This window comes from Mirounga angustirostris, unplaced genomic scaffold (assembly GCF_029215605.1).
Source record: "Mirounga angustirostris isolate CCGP_5_RB_7025 unplaced genomic scaffold, mMirAng1.0.hap1 SCAF_9, whole genome shotgun sequence".
Taxonomy (NCBI): Eukaryota; Metazoa; Chordata; class Mammalia; order Carnivora; family Phocidae; genus Mirounga; species Mirounga angustirostris.
The window spans coordinates 70,176,675-70,195,154 of NW_026991717.1; the positions used below are offsets into that span (position 1 = coordinate 70,176,675).

The window sequence follows — 18,480 nt, forward strand, 5'->3', positions numbered from 1 at the left end:
CAGGATTCCCGCGAAGCAGGGAGCTCGATGCGGGGCTCGATCCCAGGACCCTGGGATCATGACCTGAGCTGAAGGCAGACGCTTAATGACTGAGCTACCCAGGCGCCCCAGCAAAAATTTATTATCTTACAATTCTTTAAGTCAGAAGTCTGATCCAAGTCTCACTGGGCTACACTCAGAGTGTTGGCAGAGTTGCATTTCTTTCTGGAGACTCTATGAAAGAATCTGTTTCCTTGCCTTTTCCAATTAACCAAAATGAAGCAGGAAATGTGAAAAAATATAAATATAAAACATCTGACAAGAAAGCAAATTTTAGGGTGCCTGGGTGGCTCAGTCGATTAAGTGTCTGCCTTCGGCTCAGGTCATGATCCCAGAGTCCCGGGATCAAGCCCCACATCGGGCTCCCTGCTCGGCGGGGAGTCTGCTTTTCCCTCTCCCTCTGTCTATTGCTCTGCCTACTTGTGCTCTCTATCAAATAAATAAATAAAATCTTAAAAAAAATGAAATCAAATTTTAATCCAACCATATTAATAATAATCCTATTACATGTCATTCATTTTACAAGACTATTGTCATGCATTTACATATATATTCATATACATATATATATGTATACACACATATATATATATACACACACACAACCCCAACAATACATCATACTATTTTTTGTACAGTCAGTATTTTGTACATACTTACTTACATATATTAACATTTTGGCAAGCTACTACATTCCTTTTTGTGGTCTTAAAATGTACCAATTCATAAGATCTTTGTACCCTTGTACTGGTCATCCTCTCTTTCTAGAATTTTCTGTCCCCATGTAATTCCATGGGGGTTTCTTTCAGGTTGTCTGGATATCAGCTAACCACCACTCTAAAAAACCTTGCTTAACAACCAAAAGCAAAGTAACTACCATCTCCCAGTCAAACTCTATCATAACACTATTTTTTATTTGCTTCAGAGCACTATCTCTTTTGGATATTATGGGTTGTTTTCAATTTAATAGTTTAATCTGTGTTTATCTACCTGTATATGACCCCAAGAGACCTGGAATCTTACCTGCCTTATTCACATAGCTAGAATAGTGCCTAAAAATTGCAAATACTTAATAAATGTAGTATTTGCTAAAATGACTGAATGATTCAGTGCATTAATGAATAAGTGGTTTAATTAATTCCAACTGTATTTTCTCCTTTGTTGCTTGTCTCATTCTTCTATTTCATTCAGCAAACCATGTGACGATTCAGTAACTTCTTCATGGAAGCTTTCACTTCCTGGTTGCGAAGGGTATAAATCACAGGGTTCATCAAAGGAAAGATGACTGTGTGAAAGAGAGAAACCACTTTGTCAGCTGGGAAAGCTCTGAATGGGCGAGTATAGATGAAGATAGCAGGTCCAAACATCAGAAACACAATGATAATGTGTGTGGTACATGTGGAAAGAGCCTTATTCTTCCCTTCAGAGGAATGTCCCTTCACATGGCAGAGGATGACCGCATAGGAGGCCAGAAGTCCCAGGAAGCACAGCAGCGTGAGCAGGCCACTGTTGGAGACCATCAGGAGGTCCACCACAAAAGTGTCTGTGCAGGCCAGCTTGATGACCTGCGGGACATCACAGAAGAAGTTATCTAGCTGGTTTGGGCCACAGAAGGGCAAGCGGAGAATAAGGGCTGCTTGTACAATGGAATGAGTAAAGCCCCCAAGCCACAGAGCCAACAGCAAGGCGTAGCAGACTCTAGGGTTCATGACAGTGGAATAGTGCAAAGGACGACAGATGGCGATGTAGCGGTCAAAGGCCATCACAACAAGAAGAAACATCTCCCCTGCCCCCAGGAAGTGCAAGAAAAAGAGCTGAGTGATGCAGCCTCTGTAGGAGATTATTTTCTTCTCAGAGAGGAAGTCCACCAGCATCCTGGGAGCCACAATGAAGGAATAGGATGCATCTAGGAAGGCCAAGTTGCCCAGAAAGAAGTAGAGGGGGGCTGTGAGGCCAGGGTCTAATCTGATGGTGAGGATGATGAGGAAGTTTCCAGGGAGGATGATGAGATAGAAAACTAAGACTAGCACAAAGACCAGGAGTTGAGCGTGTTGAGACTGGGTTAGACCAAGGAGGATGAATTCTGTCACCACTGTTCTGTTCTCCCTCTCCATCTCTCCTCTGTCTGCAGAATAACAAAGTATTATCTGTTATAACCACCTTTTTATCGTCTCCATAGCTCTTCTCCAGATAAAAACATTTATTTACCACATCCAAAACTTGCCTAGCTGAAAAAAAATGCATGTCCCATAAGTGTCTTATGTTTTGAGTTGACCCTTCTACCCTCCATTTCTTGATCCCTCCCTAAGACATTGTTCTCATAACCACACTCTCATTCCCATTTAACCATGTGCTTCTATATAATTGTGCTCCTCTAGGAGTCTGGGCTACTTTGCTTGAAGAATAGTCGAAATTTCCTGATTAAAACAAAACTTAACCATTATTTAATTTGTCAGGTGTGTTGTTTTCTCAGTTAGCTGTGGTGCACTGTCTCTAATGTTCAGATTTGTTGCTGGGTTTTCATTGCTTGTCTTTATTCCCACAGAGCAGAGTGCTTTTGCTAGTGCTTCTTTCCTTTGGTCCTGTAGAATCCCTAGTTCTTGGTTGATATCTCTATGTCTTGTTTCCTAAATGTGTGCCTTACTTGTTCCTATCACATTGTTCTGCTTTGGTGCCCTTGTGCACCTTTGTTCCAAACTGGTTTAGGGTCTCAAACAAGAATCCTACATTCTCCTAACATAGAAGTATTCCCTTAGGTACACTCTTGGTTGGATCCCAATTCTGAGTCTGCTACATACCTTGTTCTTAAATCCTAATGAATATTAATCCAGTTTTATTTGCTCACCATGTATCCATAACCTACTTTACCCTCAGATCTCAGAAATAAGAATTCTATTTAGAATTATATTGTGGTTATTTTCTAATTTGTATATTACTATAATTGTAGAGACATTTTGTAAATACTCAAATATTGTGATATCTGTATGTGTTTATTGGCATGAATGATTTAAAAAATGAAAAATTGCTAATTGCAACACAATACTGTAATGTGACATGTAACTATATTTCTCTTGATTTTGAATTACATGCAATAGTTGTTTTTCAAAAGTACTATGAATACAGTGGAACACAGTTTGGCAGTAAAGAGGAATGACATATTGTAATATGCTACAACATGGATGAACTAAAAAACATTATGCTATGTGAAAATCACAAAGGACCACATATTGTTCAATTCATTTTTTGAAAATCTGTAGACAAGGCAAATTAATAGAGATAGGAAGTACAAGAGTGGTTGCCTAGGGCTGTGGGTGGAATGAGGAGTGACTGCTAATATGAGTTTTCTTTTTGGGGTGATGAAAATGCTCTAACATATATCATGGTGATACTTGCATAACTCTGTAAATACACTTAAAACGATTGAATTATACATCTTAAATGGTAAATTTTATGCTATGTTGATTATATCTCAATAAATCTTTTTTTTAAAGAATTATTTGAAAGAGAGAAAAAACGTACAAGGGTGGGAGGGGCAGATGGAGAGGGAGAGAGAATCTTTAAGCAGACTCCCTGCTGAGCATGGAGCTGGACTCAGGGCTCTGTCCCAGGAGCCCGAGATCACAACCTGAGCTGAAACCAAGAGTTGGACACTTAACCGACTGCATCACCCAGGTGGCCCTCAATAAATCTTTTTTTTTTTTTAAGTGCCATTATGTGTGGAAGGGAAAACTGGAGAAGGAAAAAGTCTCACCTGAAATTTGACAGAAATTTTTAATAGCATTCCTAGAAAGAAAATGTAAGAAGAGAGGAAAAAAGAAAAAGACTAAAGAAAAATCAACCTTAAAAAGTCCATTAAAAAATTCATGGGAAATTTAGGCGATATGCTGGTATTTTAGGGCACATTTACTAGGAAACATCAAAACATATGTTCTATGTGATTAGTAACATTTGTAACTAGCAGCTAAATGTTATAGAAAATGCATTTATAACACATGGGCACATATCTGTGCATAGAGATACTTATTTACATATGTATAAACACACACATAGTGAGTCTAAGAAACGAATGAGCAGAGGAAAAAAAAAAAGAGAGGCAAACCAAGAAACAAACTCTTAACTATAGAGAAGAAACTGATGTTTACCACAGGGGAGGTGGGTAGGGGATGGGTTAAATAGATGATGGGGATTAAGGTGTGCTCTTGTGATGAGCAGCAGCCCGTATATGGAAGTGTTCAATCATTATATTGTACACCTGAAACTAATACTACACTGTATGTTAACTAACTGGAATTAAAAAAAAAAATACTAAAAACAAAAGATATGAAAAAAATATCTCTGGTGTCTTTGAAATTAGTTTAGGAGCTTCCTTCTGTCTTTTACACAGAATGCCTCCACATTCATTTCTTATTCTGTCTGTAGAAACCTGCTCTTAGGAAAGTAAGTCAATAGCTCCTTCTGCCTATTCTTAGGTTTTATGCTTTCCAGGTACTCACTGACAGTTATTTCATGCTTCTCTGGGTTGACAATTCCAAGGCACAGGAAGCATTCTGAGTTACAGTCTCCCACTCTTCCTCTGCTTTGTTTTTCCAGATCCACCTCTATTCCCTGTTACTAATGGATGGAATTGCATACCACCTCCCCTCTTTAATCCACTTTCTTCTCCCTCCCATTTACATACCTTCTGTTCCTGTGATTCTAAAATTGTGCTCATCACAGAGACTGAGGACAGACATGCATCAGATGAACATTACTCTGCATAAAATGAATTCCTGGGGAAAAGAAGCCCAAAACAATGATTCTCACAGAGACCAGTGTTTTGCTCTAGTCAGATAGAGCAAAGAAGTATTGTCAGTGTAGGCTAGTGTATGAATGTTTTCATCATCCCTAACCCTCCTTGTTATTTCAACTGATACAAAAACACATCTGGCATTGAAGATGCTCATATCCTCCCCTCTTTTTCAGAGTGCACACATACAGCATCCACAGGCCACACTGAGCATGCCTAGATTCCAACTCTATCAGATCAGCTTCTGGAACCAGGTGTTTGGGGACTGATCACCTTCCTAACATGTCCTCCTTCATCTCTTCCCATTCATTTTCTCTTGCTCCCTTTTTTGTTTTTCCTATTTGCCTAATTCTCTTCCTGCTAATTCTATTTTACACACTCATTTTCTGTTATTCTTTTTTTTTTTAAAGGTTTTATTTATTTATTTGACAGAGAGACACAGCAAGAGAGGGAACACAAGCAGGGGGAGTGGGAGAGGGAGAAGCAGGCTTCCCTTGGAGCAGGGAGCCCGATGCAGGGCTCGATCCCAGGACCCTGGGATCCTGACTTGAGCTGAAGGCAGACACTTAATGACTGAGCCACCCAGACACCCCTCAGTTATTCTTTTTACATTTGCCTTACCTTCTTTTATTTCTTTATTTTTCTTGCAATTTCTCTACATTGACCTTTCACTTTTCCTTCCTCATTGCTTTCTTTCTTGTCATTCTCTTTCTTTCTCTCATTTGCCCAGATTCTTTGAGTCTTAATTCACTTTCACTCTGTTTTGTGCTTGTATTCTACTTCATTATATTCAATGCCTGTCTTTCCACTAATTCTGAGACAAGAGATTATTTTTCTCCAAGGTAAAGGGAGCATGGTACGTGTTTCCTAAGTCTTCCATTCCAATAGATTTTTCTTTTTTTTTTTTTAAAGATTTTATTTATTTATTTGAGAGAGAGAGAATGAGAGAGAGCACATGAGAGGGGGGAGGGTCAGAGGGAGAAGCAGACTCCCTGCTGAGCAGGGAGCCCGATGCGGGACTCGATCCAGGGACTCCAGGATCATGACCTGAGCCAAAGGCAATCGCTTAACCAACTGAGCCACCCAGGCGCCCTCCAATAGATTTTTCTATAGATAAGAAAGCTTGACTTGCTCTTCACTGCTACGACTTTGTTCCTGAACATTATCCTTTTTGAAATTTACTTAGTCTCACCCACTCATTAATTACTTCACATTCTCTCAAATATTTTGTCTAACTCATTCTGACAAAAATAAATTGATTTATTTTTGTTCTCTAAAGTAGATATCCTTAGAACCACCCCTGCCAACATGAATCCATTTAATGAATGTTTGAAAATGACAGGGTGGTTCCTGGGGCATCTGGGTGGCTCAGTTGGTTAAGTGGCAGGTTCTTGATTTCAGCTCAGGTCATGATCTCAGGGACATGGGATTGAGCCCTGAGTAGGGCTCCAGGCTCAGCGGCGAGTCTGCTTGAGATTCTCTCCCTCTTCCTCTGCCCTTCCCCTGGGCGAGTGTTCTCTCACTCTAAAATAAATAAATAAATAAATAAATAAATAAATAAATAAATAAATAAATAAATAACTCTTCAAAAAATAAAAGAAAATGACAGTGTGTTTTCTGACTCTGTCTTCATACCCTTTTTAATTTTTTTTCCTTTTTTATTTTTTTAAATTTTATTTATTTATTTGTCAGAGAGCACAAGCAGGGGGGAGTAGCAGGAAAAGGGAGAAGCAAGGAGCCCAATGTAGGACTCGGTTCCAGGACCCTGGGATCATGACCTGAGCCAAAGGCAGTTGGCTTAACCGACTGAGCCACCCAGCATCCCTTCATACCCTTTTTTAAATTATTAAAATACACTCTTACCCATTTCTACGAGTTTTGAAAAATGTGGATCAAGCTGAAGAACATCAAAAATATTTAACTGATACTAAACTTGGGGATTATATAAAAGTTTATTCAATTGCACAAATCTTCACCCAGACAACTACTTATCAATTCAATGGGATAGCTAAATTGGATGATGGAAACCTCTATCATCCTTTAATATTTTGTGGTTTTAGACAGTATCATAAATGTCACAGGAAGAACTCTGCTTTGGGAATTATTCTATCTTATTTAAGTTACTATTTCTGCAATTTGGTAAGCATATAACCTTAGCCAATCATTTAGTCTTTTAAAGTCTGAATTTTTTTAATCTATAAGGGAGAAATAATATTTCTACTCTTTCTACTGCATAGGGTTGACATGAGAATCAAATGAGAGGGTTAGTAGCCACATCACATCTACACAAACTGAACTAAGAAAGCACTCAGTGATTAGACAAATTCTAGTAAAAAATGCTAGGTGGACCCTGTGTCAGTAGATTTTTTTGTCATTGTGCTGGAGTTAATCCCAGAGATAGTGACTGCTTAAATCTGAGTCATTTCAAGGTAAAAACTTCTGTTGTTTCAAGGAAGAGTGTAAATTGTTTATTTGTATTGTTTTTTAAGCATAATGAATATAGTAAGCCTGAGGAGGTTATCTTAGATCTTTTTATATAATTCAGCTAGATTTGTGAATCAAGTCTTTCTTGTTTTAATATCCCTAACTCTGAGCCTTATATTTGTATATGTTAGGACCATATGCAAGAGAAGAAACTCAGGTCAGCTGAGTGTGGTAGCCAAGAGATTTATAAACTTGTGAAATCAGTGAAGTTTGTCTCTGGACTTAGCCTACCCCTTGTAACTTGTGATTCCCAATTTTCTTCTCCCCCTTATCTCTGATTTACAATAGGAAAAACCTAGTCATTTGTGTGATACTCAAATGTAAATCCAGGTGGTGAATCTCCCAAGGCTATTGGCATTTTCAATTCTTTATAATAGTGCAATTAAAGATTTTTAACCCCTTTAATATAATACTAAGCATCAGGAGGACATGCAGGAGGTATATGTGAGGGACAAGGTAGAAAATGCTATATGTCTGAATTTAGAACTTACCTTTTTACTGTTTCTGCAAGATTATTCCATTCTCGTGCATTTTAAGGCAGCAAATGTCTCAGACAAATGGTATGACTTTCTTTCTATTCTTCCTCTCAATTTCTTTTAAATACGAAGAATGACCAAAAATTTTACCTCGTTAGGGCTCCAGTGCTACTCTCAAAGAAGGGGCTATCCTCTTCCTTCTGATGAAAAGGAGATTACCTGATCATTTCTGAAATTTGCATCAAATATATGTCCTCATGGTGGGATTTTGTAAATTTTGAAATCTGCTGTCTAATTTGTGATGCAATAGGGAATATGCTTTGGGGTTTTACAGCTACCTTAAGAAGCATGCAGAGTGCTTCCAATGGGAATTATTAGAATGTCAAGTAGAATTTGAAGAAGAAAAAGACAAGAATATTTTAAGGATTAAAAATATGCAAATCATGTGCCAGCTAAGACCCCAGTGGATTGTGTCAGCATTTTAAATTTGATGTTTTGGGGTGCCTGGGTGGCTCAGTCATTAAGTGTCTACCTTTGGCTCAGATCATGATCCCAGGGTCCTGGGATGGAGCCCCACCTCGGGCTCCTTGCTAAACGGGAGGCCTGCTTCTCCCTCTCCCACTTGTCCTGTTTGTGTTCCCTCTCTTGCTGTGTCTCTCTCTGTCAAATAAATAAATAAAATCTTTGGAAAAAAACCTGACATTTTAATAGTGACAGTGATAATGGAATGGCACATGTGTTTATTAAGCATAATGAAAGTAGCAAGCTTGGGGAGGTTATTTTAGATCTTTTTATAAAATCATATAAGTGATGAGAAGGCAATAGTGTTTAATAAGAGGTTAGTAGTGACACTAAGTTAATGGTAAGTATGTTAGTATCTGCATATTTTGGGTGCAAAAAAGTTAGGTAGAGAGAGAGTATATTATGCTCCAAAAAGATTTTTCAGGACTAATTCCGCTTAAATAAGAGAACTTGATGGTGTCTTATACACTAGTTTTTTTTTAATTTATTTAATTATTTTATTTATTTGAGAGAGAGAGTGAATGAGAGAGAGCAGGAGCAGGGGGAGGGGCAGAAGGAGAGGGAGAAGCAGACACCCTACAGAGCAGGGATCTCCACACTGGGCTCCATCATAGGACTCCATCGTGGGGCTCCAGGATCATGAACTGAGCTGAAGGCAGATGCTTAACTGACTGAGCCACCCAGACACCCTCATACACTAGTTCTTCTAGGAATATGCCCTCCCAAAGAAGAATTACTCTATTGTGATCTTGGTATTTATAGTAATTCACTTTTTTGAATATGTAGTTCCTATGTTCTGCCATAGCAAATGAAGGTCTTTGTCTTTTTCAACTAAAGAATATTACCTAAAGAAAAAATATTTAATCATACAAAAATCCGTTTATTTTAGTTTCTTTGTTATACATTAAAAGGGAAGATGCAATAAATCTGAGTCATATTAAAATTAGCAACAAACTTAACTTTTATAAAATAAATACAATATACAGTCAAGTATACTTCCATTCAAATTTATGTCCAGTTCAGCCAGAGGTGCAGTGGGAGATGATGAAAAGTGGAGAAAAGAGATAAAGAGATGGAGATAATATTGTTTGCAGTTTTTTCCTATTAAATTTGTGCTGCAAATAAGTAATTTTGCTTCTTGAAAGGTTAGAAAGCTAGAAATATAAGATAATTGGAAGGAAAGAAATGACAAGACATATATAAAAAAAAAAAAAACAGGGAGAAAGATGAAGGGACAGAGGAACCATGCCTCTAGAGAAGCTATACCACAAAACCACATGTGCAGATACCAAAACACGGGTGGGGGCAGGGGGAGTAGAGAACTAGAGGTTGGAGGAAGGAGAGAAACACAAAGTCTTTTGTTTTTGTTTTTGTTGTTGTTGTTGTTGTTGTTGTGGTTTCATCTAATTACAGACTTCCCAGGATCTCACTTCTCAGAATTTACCACAATGCTTTAGAAGTAATTAAAAGTAATATGGCTGAGCAAAATAAGTCAATCAGAGAAAGACATGTATCATATGATCTCACTGATATGAGGATTTCTTAATCTCAGGAAACAAACTGAGGGTTGCTGGAGTGGTGGGGGGTGGGAGGCATGGAGTGGCTGGGTGATAGACATTGGGGAGGGTATGTGCTATGGTGAGCGCTGTGAATTGTGTTAAGACTGATGAATCACAGACCTGTACCTCTGAAACAAATAATACATTATATGTTAAAAAAAAAAAAAAGAATATAGCAGGAAGGGAAAAATGAAGGGGGGGAATCGGAGGGGGAGACGAACTATGAGAGACTATGGACTCTGAGAAACAAACTGAGGATTCTAGAGGGGAGGGGGAGATGGGTTAGCCTGGTGATGGGTATTAAAGAGGGCACGTTCTGCATGGAGCACTGGGTGTTATGCACAAACAATGAATCATGGAACACTACATCACAAACTAATGATGTAATGTATGATGATTAACATAACATAATAATAATAAAAAAAAGTAATATGGCAATCTTAACTAATCTACAGTAGGCCTCTCCTCTCAGCTGAGAAAGCTTTTTCATCTTTGGCAATTTTTTAGTATTAAAAGAAAGATGTGTGTGTGTGTGTGTGTGTGTGTGTGTGTGTCCATCCATGTATGTGTTTTAAGAGGTGTATCTCATGATGACCTGAAGGAGTTTACTACACAAGGCATCCAGGAGTGATAAAAATACAAGACTGGAATTCAGAAGATAAGACTGTAGTCCTGGCTCCACCCATGATGGCTGTTCTTGGGAAACTGTCACAGATTCCTCAGATATTTCCCAATCAGAAACTGTGGAAAGGCATTTCTTTTTTTCACAAAATGTTTTGAGTGTCTGTCGTATGGATGACTTATTGTATGGGCGGGTCCACATTTCAGCAGTGGTCCTGGTACCCAAGGGCCTTGGTGTCAGGCATTTAACATGCCAGTGGAGGGAGTCAGTCAAAGAGCAAAGAAGATAGGTTTAAAAAATGTGTGGAATATAAAAAATAGCACAGAGGATGATAGGGGAAGGGAGGGAAAACTGAATGGGAAGAAATCAGAAAGGGAGACAAACCGTGAGAGACTCTGGACTCTGGGAAACAAACTGAGGGTTACAGAAGGGAGGGGGGTGGGGGGATAGGGTAGCTGGGTGATGGGCATTAAGGAAGGCACGTGATGTGATGAGCACTTGGTGTTATACACAACTAATGAATCATTGAACACTACATCAAAAACTAATGATGTTCTATATGTTGGCTAATTGAATTTAAATTTTAAAAATGTCAAAAATGAAAGAATATAAGAGAGTGATATGTTGGAGAACGAATGCAGACAAGTAGGGTGTTCTTTTATTTATTTATTTATTTTTTAAAGATTTTATTTATTTATCTGAGACAGAGAGAATGAGAGAGACAGAGAGCACATGAGAGGGGGGAGGGTCAGAGGGAGAAGCAGGCTCCCTGCCGAGCAGGGAGCCCGATGCGGGACTCGATCCAGGGACTCCAGGATCATGACCTGAGCCGAAGGCAGTTGCTTAACCAACTGAGCCACCCAGGCGCCCAGGGTGTTCTTTTAGTTAGGTGTTAGAAAAGTCTTTTTTGAGGAGGTGACATTTAAGCTGAATAACTAGCTAAATCTAGCTCTGAGGAGGTCTGAGAGAAGGGCATAACAGGCAATGGAAAGAGCAAGAACAAAGACCATGAAGGCGAAAAAGCTGGTGCATTGAGGAACAAAAAGGAGATCATAGTGGTGACTAAATGGTGGGCAAATGGGAGAAAAGTGTAAGGTCATGTCTGAGAGGTAGGCAGCAGTTGCACAGGATGTGGCATTTAATCATTATTCTATCTGTGTAATTACAATAGGGTGTTTGTAATCTCAAGGCCACTCTGGCTACCGTGGAAAACAAATTTGAAGGAGGCAAGTGTAAAAGCAAGGACAACGGTTTGAAGATTTTGCAGTACTATACACAGGAGAGTTTGGGGACTTAGCCTGGGGGAAGATGGAAGAAGGAAGTAGGTAGCAGAAAGAATAAAGAGAACTCGACTTATATTTTTAAGGTAGGGTCATTTGGACTTGGCGATAGACATGATATCTGACAAGAGGAATCAGGAATAACTGAAGGATTTAGGTGGATTAACCATGAATAGCATTGCAATTTAACAACATGGAAATGACTCAGACAAGATGAGTTTGGTAATAGGAAAAAACATGCTGTTTTAACATACATTAATTTTTTGCATAGGAAATATGTTTGCATAGTTACACGTTTTTAAAATAAAAAAATATGTTCAGTGAGAAATCTTCCCATCACGGTCCCCCATTCATAACCCATGCTACAAGTGAGGAAATGATCGATTTCTTGTGTAAATTGTCAGAATTGTGACTGTGTAAGTAATATTTATGTACATTCTTTTTTTTTTCTTTTTTGAACATATATTTGAAACATATCACACAATATCTTGTACCTTACTTTTCACTTAAAATGTATTTTGGGGAATTTTTCTTGTTAATGCTTAAAGAGTTTCCAAACTCTTTATATGGCTGATTATTATTATTCAGTTCATTAATATATAACTTTAATTTTTCCCCTAATGAGGAAAATATAAGGTATTTATAAATTTTTTGGCTATCCCAATGTGTTCTGTAATAATTAAACCTAAATGTGTCATTTTATGAATACATAGAGGAAGAATTCTCAAAAATATAAGTAGAGGGTCAATATTAGTGTGTGCATGCATGTACATGCTGTTTTTTTTTCTGTAGTTTACTGAGTTGTAATTTATGTACAATAAAATGAACAGACCTTCAGTATACAGTTAGATGAATTTTTGAGCATGTATGTACCTTCTGACCATTACAAAGAATAAGATATAGAGTCTTTCCAACACATCAGGAAATTCCCTTGAGATCCTTTTCAGCCGATGACATCCCCGGAAATAACCACTATTCTTATTTTTATCAACATGGGTTAGTTTTATATGTCTTTGAAAATAATATAAATGGAACCATAGAATATGTATCATTTTGTGTCTGGCTTTTTAAATTCAATATATTTCTTTTGAGACTGATCCATGTTTATTGCTGATAAAGATTCCATTTTCTAAATATATAACAACTGAAGAAGTCTTTTTTCCCTGAATTTGGGAGAAACATAAATAAAGCTAACAAGAGCATTCTTGGGTAAATCTTTCTTGGACATTTGCTCTCATTTCTCTTGTGTGTATACTTATGAGTCGGGTTGCTGGAACATAGGGTCAGGATATTTTTAATGCTTGAGAAAAGACCCTGCTTTCTATAGTGGCTATAACATTTTACACCCCTGGTGTCAATATATGAGAGAAACAGCTGTGGGTTTTTTTTTTTTATCTTCACAACAATTTGTATTTTTAGTCTTCTAAATTTAGCAGTTCAAGTTAGCATGTAGTGGCATCTCCTTGTAGTTTTGATCTACAAATCTTTGATGAGGAATGATAGTGAGCAACTTGTCAAAGTCTGCTACTTGGATGTCATCTTCTTTGTAGTGTCCTTTCAAGCCTTTTGCCAAGAGGACTCTATTTTGCACTCTCTGTCCTTTTTAGTCCAATTTGGCTTTTGCTTTGCCAGAATATTTGTCTTAAAAGCCTCGTGCATATCTTAGGAATTGTTTTTGTGTATACTTCATGCTCCAAAAGCCACATCCATAATTCTTTCTGAGACAAATGTTTTTCTACTTTAAGTGTTCTTAGCTACTGTGGACAAAACCTGTAAGATTCTTGGAGATACTATTTTCCAGCTAAGATTCTACTAGGCACTGTCTCTAGTGTTTCTGAAGCTTATCAAAGGGACTCAGAGCCACATCACTGATTTATTCTTTATTCTGAAGTTATCTCTTTCATGAAGTTTTTTTTCTGTTTGTTTTTGCCAGTTGGAGAGACTGTCCTGGGCCTTCCATATTTTCTCTAAAATCTCTTGAAAACTGATAAAAGTATTTCTTCTTAGGATCTCTCTGTTCCTGTACTTTATCACACATAGGATTAAAATAATCATCTAGTGCTGTCAACATCCTGTCTACAATATTCTCGAGCCATATCTTTAAGGAAATTTATACATTTTCCATATTCTATATTTATTCTAAAGACATTTCACCAAACAAGTCACTGTGATATGTGAGGCACTTCTCTTTTCCATCCTCCAACGTTTCTGGAGCAATGCATGAGTGACAAACTAGATTGCTATCCACTGGAAACTGTATAGGTTACACCTCTCCAAATCCTAATAATGAAAACCCCTTCCTCTAGGATGGTTTTTTTCTTCTTTACCTTTTTTCATGTATTCAACTTTAATAAAATGAGTTATTTTAGTTTGAAATAAAAAAAACCCAGTATCTCAATTTTGAAAAATAAACGATCTCCATTTTTACAAGATGTCATAGCAAACAGTCTATCTTTTATATTCAGATTAGCAAAGAAGGGATGACTAGGTAGCAATGAGATTTTAATATTTTAGGCAAGTCATAGAGGTCTTGTTAGTGTAACACAACCTGTGACTTACAGTCTTTTTTTCTTTAAATTGCTGATACTGAAAGCAGAAGAAATCAATAGCTTGGAAAAAAGAGAAAGAGAGAGGGAGAGAAGAAATCCAAGGGGCGCCTGGGTGGCTCAGTCGTTAAGCGTCTGCCTTCGGCTCAGGTCATGGTCCCAGAGTCCTGGGATCAAGCCCCGCATCGGGCTCCTTGCTCAGCAGGGAGCCTGCTTCTCTCTCTCCCACTCCCCCTGCTTGTGTTCTCTCTCTCTCTGTCAAATAAATAAAATCTTAAAAAAAAAAAAAAGAAATCCAAAAAGATTTAAAGAGGTGACACAGGAGTCAGGTGAGTTGTGTGGTAAGTTTGGTGTTTCACTGGCAGGTTTAGTGGCTGAGTTGGAGGCAGCAGTACCAGTTACAGGAATAGCTGTGAGGTTGTTCTCTGATACCTATGTCCCCTAGACTACCCTGCTTATCAATACTTCTACTCCAGCCATATCTCCATGATTCAAGCTTGCTTTCTACTTCCTACCATTGCAGAAGTTTTCTTCTCTTTCATCTATTTTAGGTCCTAAATCCATGTTATTTTGAACTTAATACTTCATAGCTCTACAATTATGTTTGTTCTTGTCCACGATGAAAAATTTTTAAAAAATATCCCTGTGTAATAGCAGTGCACTGCTTTTGAAGATCACATCAGATAGTGGTCTCTTTCTAGTAACATTAACCCAAGTTATATGAAATATAGGGTGACAAAGTAAGTAGAAGTCGAGCTTGCTTTGATACAGAGATTTGATGTTAAGGTAACAGGACAAAAATAGATACCACCATTTTATTATTTATGTATATATATATATTTTTTTTTCTTCTTTCTCCCTCTCACTCTTCTTTCCTTTTTATTAGATGGATGTTTGATCCTATGGAGAAGTCAATTGTTTTATTATTTCTAGGCAAAAAGGAGTCAATTCAAAATTCAGAAGTCATTACTCAAAATTAGCCTTCAAGTTCTTAAAACAAAAGCCACATTACTGTTAAGGAAAGGAACAGATCATCATAGGAGATAATTCAACATAAAAGGAAGAACCCTTTGCATTCCACATTGCACCTTGAGAGGCAAACTAACTTCTCAATTAAAAATTAGAATGTTTTTAGATGAGTAGAATCTCTGAGATTCTTGTTTTTAGTCATCCATTTTTATTTACAATGAAATTGTGACAAGAATCTATTTTCCTCAAAATTTTGACACATTACCTTGTCAACTAAGAAGACTAAAGCTCTATCTAGTCATGTGAAATGATCTATAACTTTGATGACTGTGTTTCTCAGTTTGAACTGAGAAGTTGATATATACACTTATAAAAAAATGTGAACTAAAAGTCAAATGTTCTAAATTACATTTTAATTGGTAAAACATAATTGCATATTCAGGTGTTACTGCTAGGGGAAAAAGAGGTAATAAATAATGTATTAATAAATCAGATTATTTTGCTGGAAGGAACATACAAATTGGAAGATACTATTAATTATAGTGTACTGCCAGTTTAATTTTAACACATGAGGTAAAATTAGAAATAAGTTAAGCTACAAAAATTCAAAAGACAAACCAATTTGAAATTAAAAAAGCAAACAAAAAGCATGATATCTATTAAGCTCAGCCAACCTAGAATTCCTTTCCCCCGGGCCTACTTTTACCTTGGAGTATGTAATTAGAAATTGGCTATAAGAACTTACAGCTAGCTAGATACCCCTCAAGGGAGAGGAAAGAAAAAAAAGAGGTTTCTGATAAAGAAACAAAGCAAGATATTGTTCTAAAATAATTAATATTATTTCCACGATGTATCAAAACATTTTCTTTTATTGCCAGTACTGTTGAAATGATACCATCCCAAATCCTACTTTAAACCACTTTATTTATTGCTTTTGTTGTTCTTTTTTTTTTTACTAACCTGTTTTCAATTTCCTTTATGATGAGAAATATCTTACAGATATTAAAATGAACTAATCTTAATGTATAGATTGAAATTTTTTCCTATACATGCATCTATGAAACTACTACACTTACAACTTACAAAACATTTATCACACAAAAATTTCCCTTGGGCCCGTTCTCAGTAAATATTCACCATTAGGGTTAATGACTATTTTCATTTCTATCACAAACTTATCAGTTTTGTCTATTTTTAAATTTCATTTAAATAAAATGTCACAATATATATTCTTTTATTTTGAGTGTCTTCTAATAAAATATTTTAGAGATGGATCTATGTATGTTGTTGCATGTACTAGTTTAAAAAATGTTTTTAAATTTTATTACTGAGTAGTATTCCACTGTGAATGTACTCTAATCCTGTCTATGTGTCTTCTCAGATGACCTAAACTAACATAAGTGGTACTGGGAGTGATCTGAGAAAACAGGTGATAAATGGGGTTGTGGTTGGTTTACTCACTACCTGGTGTGGGACTAGGACTCCATTAGAAGTGGTAGATGGGACACAGACAAGTCCTGCCATAATATAAATGCCTGATTGCTTAAAACTTCGGTGATGGTGGGGTGCCTGGCTGGCTCAGTCAGTGGAGCATGTGACTCTTGATCTTAGGGTCATGAGTTCAAGCCCCACATTAGGAGTGGAAGGAACCTGCTTAAAAACAAAAAACAAAAACCCTAAAGATTTCAGTGGTGGTGACCTGGGGAAACATCTTGGGGGAAAGGAATGCTATTGTAAGTGAATGGTCCAGTTATTTGAAAGATAAGGGGAGAAAAATTCTTATAAGCGAATGGTCCAGTTATTTGAAAGATAAAGGGAGAAAAATTCTTATAAATAGTGGAGTTGTTTGCTTATTGCTAAGTTGTATTGATGCCTTGGAATAAGAAACAGAAGACTATAACAAGCAGTTATAGGCTAAGTGTAGAAACCTAAGGAACTCTTTTATAGTTTACAAAGACGTCCTTATCTCCTATAGTAGAAGTACTATAGACAGGAGTAGACTGAAGGTCTCACAGAGTTACACAGCTCCAACAAAATATAAACACTCAGGCAAGGCATGTGTGTTATGGTAAGGTCAAGGCACTGGAGGGAAATATCTAGGACTCTAAAATCTGGCAGGATCTCCAGTGAGAGGGTGTCCTAAATTTCCTTAAATGCTTCAGTGGACCTGGTCTAGCATTCTTCAGGGGTGCAGGAGACATTCAGTTAGTTTTTGATTTTTCTCAAAAGGAATTTTCCCATGAATTGTGGATGAATTGCTGTGTTTGTGGGGGGTAAGGAGGGATTTCCTACTCTGCCACATTGCTGATGTGGCTCCTAGCATTAAGTTTTGATGCATGCTGCTATGTGGTTGAATCTTGAAAACATTAGGCTAAAGGAGAGAAGTCAGTCACAAAACACCACATCCTTATTCCCCTCCCCCTACACCTAGGTAACCATTAATCTACTTTGTGCCTCTAAAGATTTGCTTATTGTGGACACTTTATACAAATGGAGTCATGCAATATGTGGTCTTTTGTGCCTCTTTTCTTGTACACTGACTAATTTTTCAAGGGTCATGCATGTTATAGCATCTGTCAGTACTCAATTCCTTTTTATTGCCAAATATTCCATTGTATAGATATACCACCTTTGGTTTATCCATTCATCAATTGATGAATGCTGGGGTTTTTAAAATTTTTTACTTTTGTGAATAAAGCTGCTGTAACCATTCATGTTCAGTCTTTTGTGTGGGCATGTGTTTTCATTTCTGTTGCATACATATTTGGAGTGAAATTGCTAGGTCACATAGTAACTGTATGTTTAACACTTTGAGGAACTGCTAGAATTTTCTCCAAAATTGTTGCACCATTCTCATTTTCCACCAGCAATGTATGAGGGTCCCAACTGCTCTGTGTTCTTGTCTATCTTTTTTGATTATAGCCATCCTAGTGGATATGAAGTGGTATCTTACTGCGATTTTCATTTGTATAGCCCTAGTGACTAATGATGTTGAGCATTTTTCATGTGCTTTTTGTGTATTTGTATATCTTCTCTGGAGACTTTTTTACTTAGATCCTTTGCCCATTTTCTAATTATTTGTCTTTCAATTCTGGAATTGTAATAGTTCTGTATATATTCTGGACCCATGTCCCTTATGAGATCTATGACTTATAAATATTTTTCTCCCATTTCATGCATTGTCTTTTCACTTTCTC

At 37.2% G+C, this 18,480-nt stretch overlaps 1 protein-coding gene across 1 annotated transcript; it reads right to left on the bottom strand.

Moving 5' to 3' along the window:
• Positions 1-1,226: 1,226 nt before the first annotated feature.
• On the bottom strand, positions 1,227-2,153 carry LOC123842924 (olfactory receptor 4N5). The gene has a single exon (XM_045872087.2). It carries the CDS (start codon positions 2,151-2,153, stop codon positions 1,227-1,229), a length of 927 nt encoding a protein of 308 aa, XP_045728043.2.
• Between the last annotated feature and the right edge of the window lie 16,327 nt (positions 2,154-18,480).

Coding starts and splice junctions, on each gene's coding strand:
- LOC123842924 (XM_045872087.2), bottom strand. CDS start 2,153: ATGGAGAGGGAGAACAGAACAGTGGTGACAGAATTCATCCTCCTTGGT.